At 37.8% G+C, this 18204-nt stretch overlaps 1 protein-coding gene across 1 annotated transcript; it reads right to left on the bottom strand.

Moving 5' to 3' along the window:
• Positions 1-1285: 1285 nt before the first annotated feature.
• Positions 1286-14970, bottom strand: DEPDC7 (DEP domain containing 7). The gene is made up of 9 exons (XM_036258863.1): positions 14901-14970; positions 10396-10786; positions 7288-7415; positions 6302-6491; positions 3542-3753; positions 2381-2523; positions 2068-2193; positions 1892-1970; positions 1286-1601 (listed from the first exon to the last, which is right to left on the bottom strand). The coding sequence occupies exons 1-9, from the start codon at positions 14926-14928 to the stop codon at positions 1408-1410; spliced, it is 1491 nt and encodes a 496-aa protein (XP_036114756.1). The 5' UTR covers positions 14929-14970; the 3' UTR covers positions 1286-1407.
• Between the last annotated feature and the right edge of the window lie 3234 nt (positions 14971-18204).

The raw sequence follows: 18204 nt of genomic DNA, 5'->3' as shown, positions 1-18204 counted from the left end.
GAGGGGAAGAAGAGAAGAACCTATAGATTAAAAGAGACTTTAAGAAGCACATTAACTGCCCTGGCCAGTTTTCTCAGTGGTTAGAGCATCAGCCTGCGGTCCAGAGAGACCCAGGTTCGGTTCCCGCTAAGGGCACGTACCTCGGCTGCAATTTGTCCCCTGCCCTGGTTGGGTCATGCGTGCAGGAGGCAGCCACTTGATGTGTCCCTTTCACGTCGATGTTTCTCTTTCTTCCTCTCTCTCCCTCCCACTCTATCTGAACAAAAAATGAAAAAATGTCCTCGGGTGAGGATAAAAAAAATGTTTAAAAAAAAAAGAAGTGCATTAACCAATTTCAATAATGGACCTTATTTGGATCCCTATTTCAATAAACTGTCAAAATCATTTAAGATCAGAAAATTTCTGATGATATTAAGGAATTGTGGGTCTGTGTGTGTGATGATATTGTGGTTATGTTTTTAATGTCCTTATCGTTTAGATGAACATACTGAAATGTATAGATGAAATGATACGATGTCTGAAATGTGCTGAGGTGAGACCAAGGAATGGGTTGGGGTATAGATAAAACAAGATCGACCATGAGTGAACAATTGTAGAAACTGTATAAGTGTGTGGGGAGTTCAGATTTGTGTTCTGCCCCCCATCTCATCTTTTTTTTTTTTTTTTGGTTAATCCTCACCCAAGGATATTTTTTTCCATTGAAATTTTTTTTTTTTTTTTTTTTTTTAGAGAAAGTGAAAGGGAAGGAGGGAGGGAGGGGAAAGGGAAGAGAGAGAGAGAGACATTAATGTGCGAGACACATCGATTGGTTGCCTCCCACACATGCCCTGACCGGGCTGGGGATTGAACCCACAACCCATGACTGGCAGTCAAACCCTTGCCCCTTCAGAGCGCAGGCTGATGCTCTAACCACTGAGCACACTGGCCAGGGCTCTCTTCATTTTTATATACCTTTGAAATTTTTCACAATAAGTTTTAACAGATGTTGAAGTTTTCAAAAGCCTTAGGAAAGTTCAATTTCTGACTTTTCTACAGTTTATGGTAATTAGCAAATTCACTTTATCAAATCTTGTATCTTTAAGCAATACCTCTTAAGGTACAAACCACACTCCTATTAACTTGTGGTTATGAACATTCTTACTGTTTAATACTTTCTTATGTAAACACTACAATGTTATATCATTTAAATTCCTATGATGTTCTATAAAGTACACAATTATAAATCAGCTCACCTACGAGAGGTCAGCAGTACACCATCTAATAACTTCGTTGAAGACGCAAAAGGTTATAGAAAAGAAGTTTTATTAAGTACAATTTCATATTTAGAACATTCAAAATTACCAGTGTGATTGGTCTTTAGGATACATAACTCTTAAAATACACAAGTTATATACAGACATTAGAAACTCAGTCTCCAAAATACTCAATAAAGATGTGTGGGTGACACTTATAGAACTGACCTAGCAATTTTTTCTTCTCTTTGGCAGACAGTTTTGGATCCTTATCAATAGTTTTTAATAAATTCAGTAGCTCATCCTTGGTTGTCTTCTGTGTATGTTCAGAATACTCACTTTGATCAATTCTCTGGCAAAAAGTATATCCTTAAATATTAAAAGAAGTGCAGTTAATGAATCTGTTCTTCAAATTCAACATAAAAATCAAGTAATATTTTTATATTTTTATTCTCCATTTTGTAAAATGCACTGAAGATGCTAAGCACTGACTTTCTAACCCTGGTCAAGCTGCATTTGAGCATAAGGAGGCTCTTTGCTAAGACTGAGGAGATTGTTTAAAGTTTAGTTGAAATTAAGTACAACTACTTACAGCAGAATACTTTCAAATAAATAGTAGGATCTTTGGAAGATCATGAAAATAATATTTTTCATATTACCTGTGTCTGTGTTCGGATCTCTTCCCTTCTGAATGGCCATGAGCTTAACACTGACAATTTTATGTAGAGTTCCAGGAATCTTAAATAAAAAGAAGGGACATTGGACATCATTCAAATGCATTTTAATCTAGTGATCTATTACATAAGCTCAAATTAACTTACTTTCAGAGTTTTACCTTAAAAACATCTTTCTGATGATCCATTAAAAAGAGTACCAGAAGATCAGTTTTGCCTTTAGATAAATTTTTATTGTCAACAATAGCTTTTGAGAATATCCTTTTCACAACCATTCGATTGTCACTCTATAAAAATAAAACAAAACATACCTCATGGCGTATATTTAAAAGTTCAATATAAAAGGCAATGTTAAATATTTATAGCTATTATCCATTTCAGCATACTTGATGCTGATGATGGAATAACGTGACACATGGGTCCTCTAAGTATTAAGGATATTGAATACAATGAACAGTTAGACAAAAGTCTTACTTCTTTCTGTAATTTAAATTCAGAAGGATGTGCTGCAACAGCCATGAAATACAGTAGTCTTCTAAATTCTTCTCTATTTTGGGAATCCAGAAGCTTTAGAAAGAGCTGAGTAGCTTCTAGTGCTATTTCAGTCTTCCCATTCACTTTATCAAAAAGAAAAAAAGTGCTTTTAATTTTGACCAAATGTTATTATATTAAAGGGAACAACATTCAAGTTAAAGCTTAAGCTAAGTAGTAAACTTATTCAAAACAATTTCAAAAGCAAAACAAAACAGCCCTGACCAGTTTGGCTCAGCGGCTGGAGCTTCGGCCCGTGGACCCAAGAGTCGCAGGTTTGCGGGTTCAATTCCAGTCAAGGGCACATACCTCAGTTGCAGTTCGGTCCCGGCTCTGATCCGGGTCCTGTGGGAGGCAACCAGTTGATGTGTCTCTCTTACATCAATGTTTCTCTCTCTCTTTCTTTCTCTCTCTCCCTCCTTCCCTCCCTCCCATTCTTGCTGAAGATAAATGGAAAAATATCCTCAGGTGAGGATTTAAAAAAAAAGCAAAACAAAAAGATAAGGAATTACATACAATAAATGACCAATATCATCAAGGAAGTCAATTATTACATTGGCAACTAATACCTTAAGTCCTTGTCATACAATAATTTTAGGATGTTAAATCTAACTCTTGGCTTTGTACATAAATTCCCAGCCTGTTTTTTATCAATTCAATACATTCCAAGGGCACACTACATGTATAGTACTGATGTATCCAACTCTATCTGAGAAAGGTAGAAAGGATTCTTTGAACCCCCGATTAGTTTTCAACAAACCATGTGAAAAGTCTGGTTCATTGGTAGAGGGACAAAGCAGAGTATCTGAAGAGACTGAAGGTAATGGTGGTGGTATTGGTGTTGCTTTCTAAAGAAGAGAACTGCTGCTCTGTGCTTAGTAAGCTTTCAGCAAATGAGAGCAACATCCCCCTGTGGCCACCAGAAGTTAGAGCTAACTTCAGAGCTTATTCAAGCCTCTTTCCAAATGAACCCTAGAAGGTTTGGAATAAACATGCAATCCAGATCCACTCCCAGCTTGAAGTTGTGCCCTTCTGATTAATTTTGAGGACAATTCTTGTTTCATCCAAAAGACAAATTCTACTATCCAGTGAGATCTTACTTACCTAAGAGTTCTGCAATTCCATTATGAACATCACATAAGTGATTTAACAGAGGTTCCCTACTACTGTAATATTTGCCGATGGCATTAAACAGAAGTTCTTTCACTAAGTCTAGTCTATCTGGTTGCTCAGGAAAGTTTCTGCTTATGTCTACCACCATCTGGTCTGGAAGGTATTCCAAGCAGTCAGTTGCTGCAGAGAGCCACTCATCTTCCCTATGGGGAGGGGGGAGAACTATTTTAAAAAGTGAAGCATAACAAATATACACACAGTACTAGCTATTTCAAGTTTGCATCAGGATAAATTTCTACAAACTTACATAAAGATATGTGTAATTTTTTAATGTATAGCTAGGTCATGTATCACAGATAAAAATTTTGGCTTATTATGTGTCTTTCTTTTTAAAAAAGTGAAAATGGAAACTATCAAGTACAATAAAGAGCTGAAAAGGACATCGAAATTCAAACTCTATTCTTTTTGTTGTTGTTGTGAATCCTCACCTGAGGATACTTTTCCATTGATTTTTAAATAGAGTGGAAGGGAGAGAGAGAAAGCAGCATCCATGTGAGAGAAACACATCAATTGGTTGCCTCCAGCACAACCCTGATCAGGGTCAGGGATTGAACCTGCAACCCAGGTACTTGCCCTTGTCTAGGAATCAAACCCATGACCCTTTGGTCTGCGGGCTGACACTCTAAACATTGAGCCAAACCTGCCAGGGCTCAAACTCCATTCTTTACATTGACAGTAAAGACATGCAAACCCTGTTACTTGCTCAACATCCCAGGCAGGATTAGATCCCAGATCTAATTGCTAGACCACTATTTTTCTGATACACTGTTCCTTGCTTCAGAGATCTATATATGTTCTATCTATCATCTCTCACTTTGGCTAGGAGAGAATAGAGGAAGATAAGGTAGGGTTTCAGAATAATTAAATATTAATTACTATTTCTAATAAAATACCAGCTAACTTCAGAAAAATGCGGCATTTCAAGATATAACTTTAAATATTGAATTTGTTAATATATATAGTTTTTAAAAACTAGTCATTTACTCTGCTGCTATAGACTCAGAACAACTAATCTACCACCCAGGTGCAGTATCGTGACAGGTCACTTCACCTCTCTGGGCATCCGTTTCATCAAGTTTATAATAAGATACAGCTAGATGATGTTTAAGGTTACTTCTAGCACAATTTATGATTTAAGGTAATAATGTTTTCATATGTTATTGAGATTATAGAAATGTAACTTAAATTCCTGTAGAATAATAATCTTCCTATTATACATGCAGAGTTCAATAACTAGTAAATTGGGATTAACTTTTTCACATAAGGTTTTTAGCTAGCTTTTCACATTCAACTGTTTGCTTATTAATAGTTCACTGGAATGTAGTGCTGGTGAAGTACTAAACATGTAAGTTGTATTTCTTTCTAACATTTCCATCTCTCTAACTGTGCTGGAACACTGTCTGCTAAGGCAAAATCATTAAAAATTAAATAAGCTAAAATTACAAGATTTTAACCCTTACTAATTTTATATAAGAGAGGAACTTCAAAGTTATAAGGAATATAGTACTATTCCTTAAGGAAAAACAAATCACAATTCCCTTAGCACTTTAAGTTAATTTAAGCCTTTAAACCTTAAGATTTATAGTCAGGACAATGGTAGTCAGAGGTGAGAACAAGAGTTACTTTCATTATATTTCTTTAATAAAACTAGTTAATTTAAGAATACATATTTAACAGGTATTCTAGAGGTATATAAAAGCATTTGTAGCCCTGGCTGGTTTGGCTCAGCAGTTAAAGCGTCGGCCCATGGACCAGAGAGTCCCAGGTTCGGTTCTCACTTGGGGCACGTACCAAAAGAAAAATAAATAAATTTAAACATAAATAAATAAACAAACAAACAAACAAACAAAGCATATGTGGAGCCCTGGCCGAGGAGGTCAATAAACCAAGGTTGCGATATTGTTCCCCAGTCAGGGCGCATACAAGAATCAACCAATGAATGCATAAATGAATGGAACATCAAATCAATCTGTCTCTCTTTCTCTCCCTTTCTCTCTCTCCCTTCTTCTCTAAAATCAATAAATTTAAAAAAAAAAGTAAGCATATGTGGTCAAAGAATTCTAAGAATTTGCCAAATCTGTTCTTTTCCAGGTTTCTTTGAAGACTAGGCAACCCTAAGAGACTAGACAGACCTACATTTTATCCAAGAAAATGGAGCATAGCCCTGGCCAGTTTGGCTTAGCAGTTAGAGCTTCGGCCTGTGGTCCCGAGAGACCCGGGTTCGGTTCCCGCTAGGGGCACGTACCTCCGTTGTAGTTTGTCCCCGGCCCTGGGTGGTCGTGCGGGTGGCAGCCACTTGATGTTTCTCTTTCACGTCGATGTTTCTCTCTCTCTCTCTCTCTCTGTTCCTCTCTCTCCCTCCCACTCTACTTGAACAAAAAATGGAAAAATGTCCTTGGGTGAGGATAAAAAAAGAAAGAAAGAAAAGAAAATGGAGCATAATCATTTCATCACTTGATATACAAATAAGTTATATGTGAAACAAAAATGAATATGAAAAAGAATAAATTATAAATCTGTTTCTAATTTTAAGCACAGTGATTGTGTGCTTTACTTTCCCCAATACTGATAATATCAACTGATAGTGCATATGTGATTCAATAGACAGAAAAATTTAAAAGATTATCTTAAAACTATTAGCTATACTCATCCTACAAGCACACTGAAATTATTATATGTATTTCCACATACTGAGAGTCACCATAAGCCTTGAGAATCCCTCGATCCAGATAGTTACTATTGTTGACCAAGTCAGGCTGCCTCTTGGGTTGAGGAACTTTAGGTACAATCTCTTGCTGTTTGAGTAAGGAGTCAAGAAGTGGAAGGTCTACAAGTTGTAGTAGACGTGCAATTGTTTCTTCTTGCCATACTCCATTAATAACTACACAGGAAAAACAACAGGGTGAAAAATAACAATAGTTACTAAATGCTCACCATGATATTTGTCTAAGCAGGTCTATGCCAATAAATTTGTGGCAAAAAAAAAAAGGGAGAGAGAGAGAAATAGTCAACCTTATGAAGTAGTTTCTTAAAACAATTCAAGATTTGTTTAAAGTGTAGGAGAACAGACTTTGGACAACAGGAATTCTTTTCATTCTTGTACTATAAAAAGCAATATGGCAGAGATAAGAAATCAAGTCATATAACATGTTAATAAGGACTTTGGAAGAAAGAATGATTCATTCAGTCTGAAAACTGGTTTGAAACTCTTGGCTGCGGATTATTCCACAGAGGGTTTCCACAGCCAGGATGGGGGAGGGAAGGTGGAAATCAGTCATTAAACCATATTCCACTGCTACAGACAAGGAAGAACATAAGAATTCTGTTATTATTTTAATATAACCTTCAAATTTTTATTTAACCTGATAAAATCTTAGGGAAAGAAATATCTCAGAGCATATTTTAAATAAAGATCTGCATGCAAAACATTTCAGATTTGAACCACTGCCGGGTGATAGGACAAAAGTCAGTGTTCAAGAATTGCAACACTGATCTATTTGTTAAAGATAATAGACCTCTGTTAAAACTTAATATAAACAGTTTTAATACACAGTGCACTCTTTCTTTGTGCTTAGAATATTTAAATTCTAAAAAAGGTTAAGATTGAAACATTTTTAAATAACTTTATTTGAAGTTAGTCTTCTGTTTCTTACTTATATATATCATCTTTAGCTTACCTTGTGGAGACAAGGTTGCAGAGATATTTACATGAGGGGAGTTAGCGGGCTTTAAACTCAGATTTTCCCACAGATCCTCTAAACTTGCCGATTTGATATCAGATGACTTAAATAATGCATCTGTATACCTAAAATGAATTTATTTAATAAATTAATGTTCATTAGTAAGACCACAGAAATATTTTAGTAGTGAACCAAGAGTTTCTAGACAGTTTATGTGTTTCAGAGCAAAAACACAACAAATGCAAATTCTAAGACTAGAATAAAATACAAAACATCCCACCTTTTTTTTGTCAAACCTAAATATACATACTCTAAATTCTCCTTTGAACATTTAGACTTAAATAATTCAATGACTAAATGTTAGTCTGAATTTTTAAAAAACTTACACTTAATGTTTTTATCTGTTATCTCTCTTTCTGGGGCATTCTTTGGTAGACTGTGCTAATCATTTCCCAAATACAATCCTTTATCCACAATTCTGAAACCCAAAAAGCTTAGGAAAAAAATCTATTTATTCAGAACTCATATAATGGCAAATCCTGTCCTGAGACTTTTATGTATCCCAATTAGTATGAATATTGTGTTTATTTTTATTTTATTTTATTTGAATTAATGTATTTTTTTTTTATTACAGATGTCCCTCCTTTTTCCCCCATTGACACCTTACTCCCCACTCCCCCTTACCCTCCTTCCCTCTGAGGTTTGTCATTCTGTTCCCTACTTCCATGTCTCTGGATCTGTTTTGTTCATCAGCTTATTTTGTTCATTATATTCCACAAATAAGTGAGATCATGTGATACTTCTCTTTCTCTGATTAGCTTATTTCGTTTAGCATAATACTCTCCAGGTCCCTCCATGTCATCTCAAAGGGTAAGAGATCTTTCTTTCTTACAGCTGCATAGTATTCCATTGTGTAAATGTACCACAACTTTTTTTTTTTATCCTCACCTGAAGACATTTTTTTTTTTTTGCATGTATCTTCAGACAGAGTGGGAAGGAGAGAGGGAGGAAGAGGGAGAAAGAAACATCGATGTGAGAGAGACATCAACTGGTTGCCACCCACACAACCCCAACCGGGGCCGGGGATAGACTGCAACTGAGGTATGTGCCCTTAGCAGGAACTGAACCTGGGTCTCTCTGATCGGCGGGCCAACGCTCTAACCACTGAGTCAAACTGGCCAGGGCATATCACAACTTTTTTATCTACTCATCTACTGATGGACACTTGGGCTGTTTCCAGATCTTAGCTATTGTAAATAGAGTTGCTATATGAATATTGTGTTTACTGCAAAAATATCAATAGATTGATTACCAGATGCTGTCCTAGATCCCTCTAGAAGTGTCAAATAATAAATATGTAGAAAATACCTTTCTAAAATCTCCAAAGTTGCCAATTCCTAAATGTGTCAAGTACCAGGGGTTTCAGATAAATTGTGTGGGCTTGCATCTGGAAAGTGTTGAATATGCCCTTCCTTATCTTCATATTTCCTTCCTACATATATAGTGGTAAATTTTATTATGTTTCGTTGTTGTTGCTCTTAATCCTCAACCAAGGATATTTTTCCATTGATTTTTAGAGAGTGCAAAAGAGAGGGGGAGGAGAAGAGGGAGGGAGGAAGTTAGAGTTAGAGAGAGAGAGAGAAACATTGATGTGCGAAAGACATATCGATTGGTTGTCTCCTGCATGTTCCTCAACTGGAAATCGAACCCATGATCCTTTGGTTCGAGGGCTGACACTCTAACCACTGAGCCAAATCAGCCAGAATAATTTTATCATGTTTTAAATATAGAGTTTTACAATATTTTAAAGTCAATACACTAAAACTCTGACTTGAGTCAGCTCTGAATTAAATTATAGGAGCTTCACTGTACTCTCCACAGTTTAGCTGAGAGGAATAAAAGGGAAAAGTTTTGTTTTTAATAACAAATAACTCAGTTCATTATGCACTCATCACCTACATTCATTTTAATCACTGGGTTTTATAATTCTGTCACACAGACTCCCTTTAAATGACTCCCTTATCTTCACCACAACCGACTGTTTCACCCTCATCTGTAGACTGCACTATTGCAATAGATTCTGAACTAGCTGACCATACAGCTGCCAGGATGACCTTTCCAAAAATGCAATCTCCTCATGCTTAAAATCTTTCTGTGGCCTCCCAAAAGTGTATGATCAAGCAAAAACTCCTCGATATGTCATATGAAACCTATGCATCCTGGCTCCCACATGCCTTTCATACTTCACATCTGCCATTTTTTGTGGAGTCTTCACCTCCTCTGTTCTCATACCACTTTGTGTATAAACTCTAACATTTTTTACACTATAATTGTAACTTGACGCAAAAAAAAAACAACAGTTTGTTGATTATTCGTATCTTATATTTAGTAGAAACAGCCCTGGCCGGTTTGGCTCAGCGGTTAGAGCGTCGGCCTGCGGTCCTGAGAAGCCCGGGTTCGGTTCCCGCTAAGGGCACGTACCCTGGTTGCAGTTTGTCCCCGGCCCTGGTCGGTCGTGCGGGTGGCAGCCACTCGATGTGTCCCTTCACATCGATGTTTCTCTCTCTCTCTCTTCCTCTCTCTCCCTCTCTCTCCCTCCCGCTCTACCTGAACAAAAAACAAAAAAATGTCCTCGGGTGAGGATTAAAAAAAAAAAAAAAAAAAAAAAGAATTCTAGGAGATACTAAATAAACAAAAGTTCACTCTACTTTATCAAATTTATCCACAGACCCAGATTTTGGCCTAATTTACTAATTCAAAAGGAACATAAAACCAGTCAGCATCTCATTAAAAAGTAGACAAAATCCGGCCAATATCCCCATGATAATTTTACATTATATACTAACTTGGCCCTGGCAGGTTTGGCTCAGAAGTCAGAGCATCGACCCACAGATTGAAGGGTTGCGGGTTTGACCTGGTCAAGGACACACACCTGGGTTGCAAGTTCCATCCCCAGCCCTGGTCGGGGTCGTGCAGGAGGCAACCAATAGATGTGTCTCTCTCACATCGATGTCTCTCTCCCTCCCTCCCTTTCACTCTAAAAATCAGTGGAAAAATTTCCTAGGGTGAGGATTAACCAAAAAATATAAATAAATAAATACTAACCTGGAAGGTGAATGTAGTTTATTCTCTTTGCCAAATTGAGTATCTTGGTTAGGTATTGTTGTGAATCTATAAAGGCTGCAACTACTATCTTCAAATGTAGGTTTTTTGTCTTTTCTAAAGACTTTGGTTGGAACTGCTTCAAATACTTTGTAGTCCATAAGTGCTTGACACACTCTTACCACTTTAGCTCGAGGAATATCTACATCACCAAAATATTTATTCTGAATTAGGTGAGAAAAAATGACATCTACAGCTTCTGAACCAATAAAGCAGTCATTGTGTCTTTTTAAATGGTGCCTTCGTTTTTTCACCTCCACTTGTGTTTGAAGGGTGTTTATAATGCTGCTCCATACATATGTGGCTCCAAACGGTCTCTGGGCCACACTGAAACCTGGAATGGGAAACAAACAAACAAAAAATCACAGAGTAACCTTATTCATTTGTGATAAGGTCTACTCCTCAATCCTTAAGCAAAAAGTAGCAGTTTCCAAAGTTATTAATAAGGAACAATTATGAGGTCAGCTTGTTATTGAAATATTACATTATTAATAACAATTCATTTAAAAATTTAGTGCATACTATATGCTAAACACTGTCCTATATGCTAAGATACAACAGTGAGCAAAATAAAGTCCCTGTTCTCATGGACTTATACTTTATGGAAAGATACAGACAATACGAATGTTAGATTAATGCTAAAAGGAAAACTAAAGCTAGGTAAGGAAGAGAATGCTATTTTATTTATTTTTTTAAGTGCTTTCTCTTTTTTCTTTTTCTTTATTGATTTGAGAGAGAGAGGAAGAGAGAAATAGAAACATTGATATGGGAGAACATCGATTAGCCACCTCCTACATGCCCCCCACTGGGGATCAGGCCCACAACCCGGGCATTTGCCCTGACCAGGAATCGAACCGGCGACCTCTTGGTGTATGGGTTGATGCTCAACTACTGGGCCACACTGGCTGGGTGAGAATACTATTTTAGATGGACATCAGGAAACACCTCTCTGACAATGTTATATTTGAGCAGAAGCCTGAGTTTCTGGGCACCATTTAAAAACTAGGAAGCGCCCTGGCCAGTTTGGCTCAGCAGTTGAGCATCAGTCTGCAGACCAGAGAGTCCGGGTTTGGTTCCTGCTAGGGGTACGCACCACCAAAATAAATAGATAAATAAACAAACAAACAAACAAAAACCAGGAAGCAAGCTGTGAAGATATCTGGGGAAGAGCAGAGAGAACATAAGAGCAAAGGCCTTGGGAAGAGGAAGGAGCCAGCACAGCTTGAGTTGGCAGCCAAGGGAGAGAACAGTAGGAAGTGAAATCAGAGAAGAGTGGATTTCAGGGTGTGCAGATGAAGTAGGACCATGTGGCAGTTACCAGTTATGTGCAAGAAACTCTATAAAGTGCCTTGCATAAATGGTCTAATCTTCGTAACAACCCTACCAGGGAGATATCTTTCTTTTTGAAAGATGGAAGACAGATTCACAGAGGTTGTTAATTCCAGACATTATAAGAGGTGGTACTAGGATTTGGCTTGTGTTTTATATAATTTTAAATAATTTATCAATCAGATAGATAGATATACAGTTATAGGCACACACACCATTGTTGAAATAAACTCATATTTTTAAAGCTTCCTATTATGCAGGCTTATGAGTTAAGTACTTTGTAAACAGGCTAAGCTAACAATTTGGTTCCTGCCCTTTAGGAGCCTATTGCAGCCTATTTGCAGCCTATTGCAAAGATAAGAAAAGCACAGAAATAAAGCAAGGTTTTAGCTTAACAGAAAAGAAAGAAAATATGTTTTCAAAGATTTCTTTTTTTTTTTTTAAAGGTTTTATTTATTTATTTATTTTTGTCCTCACCCGAGGACATTTTTCCATTTTTTGTTCAGGTAGAGTGGGAGGGAGAGAGAGAGAGAAACATCGATGTGAAAGGAATACATCGAGTGGCTGCCACCCGCACAACCGGCCAGGGCCGGGGACAAACTGCAACCGAGGTATGCGCCCTTAGCGGGAACCGAACCCGGGTCTCTCAGGACCGCAGGCTGACGCTCTAACCGCTGAACCAAACCGGCCAGGGCTGTTTTCAAAGATTTCTTATCACATTTTCCCTCATTGTAATAAATTGATATTTGGAAAAACTACAAAGAAAGGGAGAGACCACTGAAAGGAAAGGAAATGGACTTTAGATTTGGTAAGCTATGGAACTGTCTAGCTAATCATCAGCTTGATGGCTGGCTTGCTCTTTGCTTTCTCTCTTTTTAAATTTTTATCCTCACCTGCAGACATTTTTGCATTTATCTTCAGATAGAGCAGGAGGGAGAGAGGGTGGAAGAGAGAGAGAAACATCGATGTGAGAGAGATACATCGAGTGGTTGCCACCCATACGACCCCAACCGGAGCCGGGGACAAACTGCAACCGAGGTACGTGCCCTTAGCGGGAACCAAACCTTGCTCTCTCTGGACCACGGGCCGACGCTCTAACTGCTGAGTTTTAGCATTAACCTTCACTGAATAATTGGAGTAAGAGGAAGAACTTTAAGTGAGCCAATGAGATCAGAAAAAACAAAATACACAACTTTAAGATTTGTGAACCCTTAACCAAGCTATTTAAAAACACTTAGTAGTTACTACTCCTAAAATAAGGCAGAATATCATAAATTGTATAAAGTATACTATCCATAGTACACAGGGGTAAGACAGGGAAGGAAAATAAGCCAATATTGTAGAGATCGGATTGCCTTTTAAGTACCAGTGAAACAGACTTCTAGGTTAGTGATAATATTAATGATAAACACATAAGTCAGCTGAGCTACAAGTAGGTTAGCATACAAACCCTAAAAGATAAGGCTGAGTCACTTATTCATTTGAGATCAATAAGACAACTGAAGTGGGTGAGAGGGAGGGAATACACAGCCTCAATGACATGGAAAAGGCTCATCTGCACATGGGAATTAAGAAGTAAAGAATAAATTTCCCTATATTAACTTGCTGCTTAAATATGGGAAATCAGGAAGTTTTGCAGGTTGGATAACACAGTATAAAAGATTAAAGAACAGGTTAGAGCAGGATAGTAGGCACCTGTGAGCCACACAATGTTTCCAGAGTCTTCCAGGCATGATACAGTTCAGCCCTTTCAGGTCCAGCCCTCCCCGGCACCCCCATTCTCACTGACCATTAATTCCCAACCATTGCACCCTGGGATATTTCCCCTCAAGCATCACCACCCACAGACCCAAACTAGCTCATGTTCATACAGATACTTTAATGCATAATATACCCTGGACCTAACAAGTAAATGTGCCAAAACCCACACCAGGATAACCTGTTTTTTTAATGCCGACTTCACTAGTTGAACACAGATCCCCCACATGCTGGTTTAAAACTTCTTATTTATCACCAGCTGTAATGAATATTGGTGTTGCAGACCATGTCCAGTAAGATGAATTATTGTGATTTCTAAACAGGATTCAAGAGATCAGAAGTATACAATGAATGCTTTATAAGCCTACCAACCAGAAGTAAAGCTTCAGCTTGTCCTCAAACCTCACTTGAATATGAGCTGGGACATTCTTTAAAATTTATCATTGTCTACATCTTTTTTTTTTTTTAATTTTTTTCTTTATTGATTTTGAGAGAGAGAGGAGGGAGAAGGAGAGAGAGATAGAAACATTGATGAGAGAACATCAACTGACCGCCTCCTGCCTGCCCCCCACTAGGGATCTGGCCCACAACCTGGGCATGTGCCCTCACCAGGAATCGAACTGCCAACCTCTTGATGCATGGGTTGATGCTCAACCACTCAACCACACCAGCCGAGTAAACTGTCTACATCTTGATGCTTCCTTATTTATCTTTGGCCAAGTGTGTTCTACAATCATCATCACCAAAGAATCATAATCTGAAGACCAGCTGTGATCACCCTGGATAAGAGATTTACCTCTAGGCTGGTTTCTTCATTTAGTGCTACAAGAGTTGAACGCTATGTTTAATGCTGGCCTCAGGTCTAAACTGCTGATTATAGGATTTTAGAGACTGAAATTATACCTCTCCATTTAGATATGGATATTGAACACCAAATATAATATATATATATAGTAAGAAATAAAGCATACAAAAATTTGACCTGTCATATAAAAGATGGTGGCCTAACAAGAGGCTCAGAAATTGTTTTAAATCAGATCTGTAACATACTACACATGTTTTGAAGCACTACATAAATCTAGGCTAGTTAACATTCATTTTTCAAGCAGCCTCATCTTTATTTGCTTGAAAATAATAGCTATTTTTCAAAAGCAAAGACCTGACCTTTTGTGTATTTGAAGTCTACCAAAAAGAGTTATCAATAATAAAAGTTAAACTTTTAATATTGAACTCTGATATATATATTTGTAATACAATAAACATCTTTACTTCTAAAAAGTGCACACTAAATAATCAAGCTATTACTATAATAATTCCCTAAAAATCAAGTCATAAGGCAGACGTCAGAAAATTACACTTACTCAAGAGTTGCAAGGGGATAATCAGCATTAACCATGATCTGTGCAGTCAGCATGAACTATAGTCCTGTGTGGAAAAACTTACATAATCATTTTGAGTAATGAGATTATATTAACTCCTTAGAAGATCAATATACTTATTATAAAATTGGATCCTATGGCCCGGGCCAGGTAGCTCAGTTGGTTCGAGTGTTCTGATATGCAAAGGTTGCAGGTTTGGTTCCTGGTCAGGTCACATATAAGAAGTGACCAGTGAATACAGGGTTTGGGGGAGGAGGTGGGGGGTGGGGGATGACTAGATAAAAGAAAGTGAAGGGATTAGCTAAAGAACATATATGCATAGCTCATGGACAAAAACAATAGTGTGGTGAGGGCGAAGGGAGGTAGAGGAGGGGGCTGGGTGGATGTGGGCAAAGGGGAGGAAAAAGGGGGACATCTGCAGTAGTGTCAGCAATAAAAATTTTAAATTAAAAAAAAAAAATAGAACCCCTGGCTGGTGTGGTTCAATTGGTTGGAGTTTTGCCCAGTATACCAAAAGGTGTCAGGTTTCCCCTGGCTTGTTTGGCTCAGCAGTTGGAACATGGGTCCGAGGACCAGAGAGTCACAGGTTCGATTCTGGTCAAGGGCACATACCTCGGTTGCAGTTTAGTCCCTGGCCCTGGTCAGGGTTGTGTGGGAGGCAGCCAATCAATGTGTGTCTCTCGTGTCAGTGTTTCTCTCTCTCCCACTCTGAAAATAAATGAAAAAATATCCTTGAGTGAGGATTAAAAAAAAAAAGTGGTGGGTTTGATTCCTGGTCAGGGTGCATGTGGGGGAGGGGGGCAGTGTGGCCAATCAAAATGAATGCATAAATAAGTGGAAAAACAAATTGATGTTTTTCTATCAATGTTTCTCTCTCCCCCTTCCTCTCTCTCTTTAAAATCAATTGATCAATCAACAAAATTGGATCCCAGTGTAAATAAACATACACACAGAATTACTAAAATATGCTGAAAATGAACATGTAAGAATTTTATTTTCCTTTTCAGGCATTCAACTGCCCCTGCCCCACCCCTCCAATTCAGATAGCTCATTTTGTGTTTGCACAAAATTTCAAATTTCCTTACAGTTTATAGAAATTCAAATTATTTAAATGCCTTATGGAGTGCTTTACATAATACAGTTGGTTATTCAATACCTGTTAGTTGTGAATTATTACCAACTACTAAAACATTTTAAAGGGTTAACACAGTATTCACAGTGGGTGATCTTACTCCAACATTTTAGTGTTACAAGCTGAGGAGGAGGAATGCTACTAGCACCTAGTGGGTTGAGGGACCAAGGATGCTGCTAAACATCCAATAATGCACAGGGCCAGCCCCCCACCCACCCACCCAAATGTCAATAGTGCCAAAGTTCAGAAACTTTTGGTTGATCAAATACTGTTTAGACATGGAAACTTGTGTTAATGCAGTAGGCACAGTGCTAGGTTCTTTGAATACAAAGCATAAAACAAAAGCATGGGTTTTAGAGTCCCAGAGACCTGGGTTCCATTCTTGGCTCCATTATTTACTAATAATGCAATCTTGGGCAAACTGCCCAACTTTTTTGTTTCAAAGCAGAGCTAAGTCCACTTTTCTCAGTTACTGTGAGGATCACATGAGACAATATATGTAAAGTGGCTAACACAGTACCCATCAATTAACAGAAAACAAAGGGGGAAACTGTCACAATCTAGAACCTAACACGTCTTGGATTCAATGTAATGTAATATCCTAGATGGGATTCTGGACTAGAAAAAAGACATTAGGCAAAAAAAACAAGGAAATCTGAGTATCATAAGGGTTTAGTTAATAATAATGTATCAATATTGGTTCATTAATTGTGACAAATGTACTATACTAATGTCAGATGTAAATAATAAGGGAAACTGAGTGAAGGGCACATGGGAACTCTTTGTACTGACTTCATGACTTTTTTGTAAATCAAATCTACTCTAAAATTTTAAAGATTTATTTGAAAAGTAAAAAGAGCCCTACCTGGTTTTACTCAGTGGTTAGAGCATCGTACCAAAGGGTCACAGGTTTGATTTCGGTCAAGGGCATGTGCCTGGGTTGTAGGTTCAATACCTAGCCCCAGTAGGGGTTGTCTAGGAGGTAACCAATCGATGTTTCTCTCTCTTTCTCTCCCTCTCTTCCTTCCACTCTCTCTAAAAATCAATGGAAAAACATCCTCGGGTAAGATTAACAAACAACAGAATCCTGTAATTAAAACATTCACACACACACACACACACACACACACACAGAGTAAACAGAAAGTGAGGGTATCTTTCTTCCTCTTCCTTTCTCTGAATTAAGAGGACAGTCTCTACCCTCAAAGAGTTTGCCCTTCACCTATTCATACCACCTGGATGATGATGTCAAGCTCTGAACAGCATTCAATCAAATAAAGGCCTCTAGCATATGTGAAGACAAGATATGATACATGTTAGAGGATTTAACTCTTCATCAGAAAATAACAAATATAGCCCTGGCCGGTTTGGCTCAGTGGTCAGAGCATCAGCCCGCAGACCAGAGAGTCCTGGGTTCGGTTCCTGCTAAGGGCACGTACCTCGATTGCAGTTTGTCCCCGGCCACATGGGGTTGTGTGGATGGCAGCCAGTCGATGCATCTCTCTCACAATTGATGTTTCTCTCTCTCTCTTCCTCCCTCTCTCCTTCCCACTCTATCTGAAGATAAATGCAAAAATGTACTCAGATGAGGATAAAAAAAATAAAAAGAAAATAACAAATATAATAATCCTAAATTATTTAATATTTAAGAGAATTTTTTTCAAAAGAGGTTTTAAAACATTACTTACAGAATAGTCAAGACAAAGGAAAAAGACAATATTTATTGGATTCTAACCAAAACCTGACAATAGATAAAGGTAGAGAACTGTGTTTGGGGTGTTAAAACTAGACAGCTGTGACTGAATGGGAAAAAATTCCTGTACACCCATTCCAATATTGCAACACTTTTACTGTATATTGGGCTTGGTAGTCCAAAGTTTGTTTTTCTCTTAAATGGTATTAGAGTTGTCATGTTGAAGACTGAGATTGCCTCTGAAAAGAAGGCTGCAGGCAGATTAAGTATGTAAAATAAATCTCTACTGAAAAGGACAATTTTAAAATATGTTAAGAGAACTATCAACAAAAGTAGGCATTGGCCACTGCTTTAATTCATACAGATTAATGAGAGTGCATATGGGAAGTACTTTGAGCTCCCTGGAAAAGTGATACCAGGTGAATTCAAAGAATTAAGTTACAGTATAAAGGGATAACAGG

Source organism: Molossus molossus, unplaced genomic scaffold, assembly GCF_014108415.1.
Source record: "Molossus molossus isolate mMolMol1 unplaced genomic scaffold, mMolMol1.p scaffold_m16_p_13, whole genome shotgun sequence".
NCBI classification, from domain to species: domain Eukaryota; kingdom Metazoa; phylum Chordata; class Mammalia; order Chiroptera; family Molossidae; genus Molossus; species Molossus molossus.
This window is presented reverse-complemented; position numbering and strand designations above follow the sequence as displayed.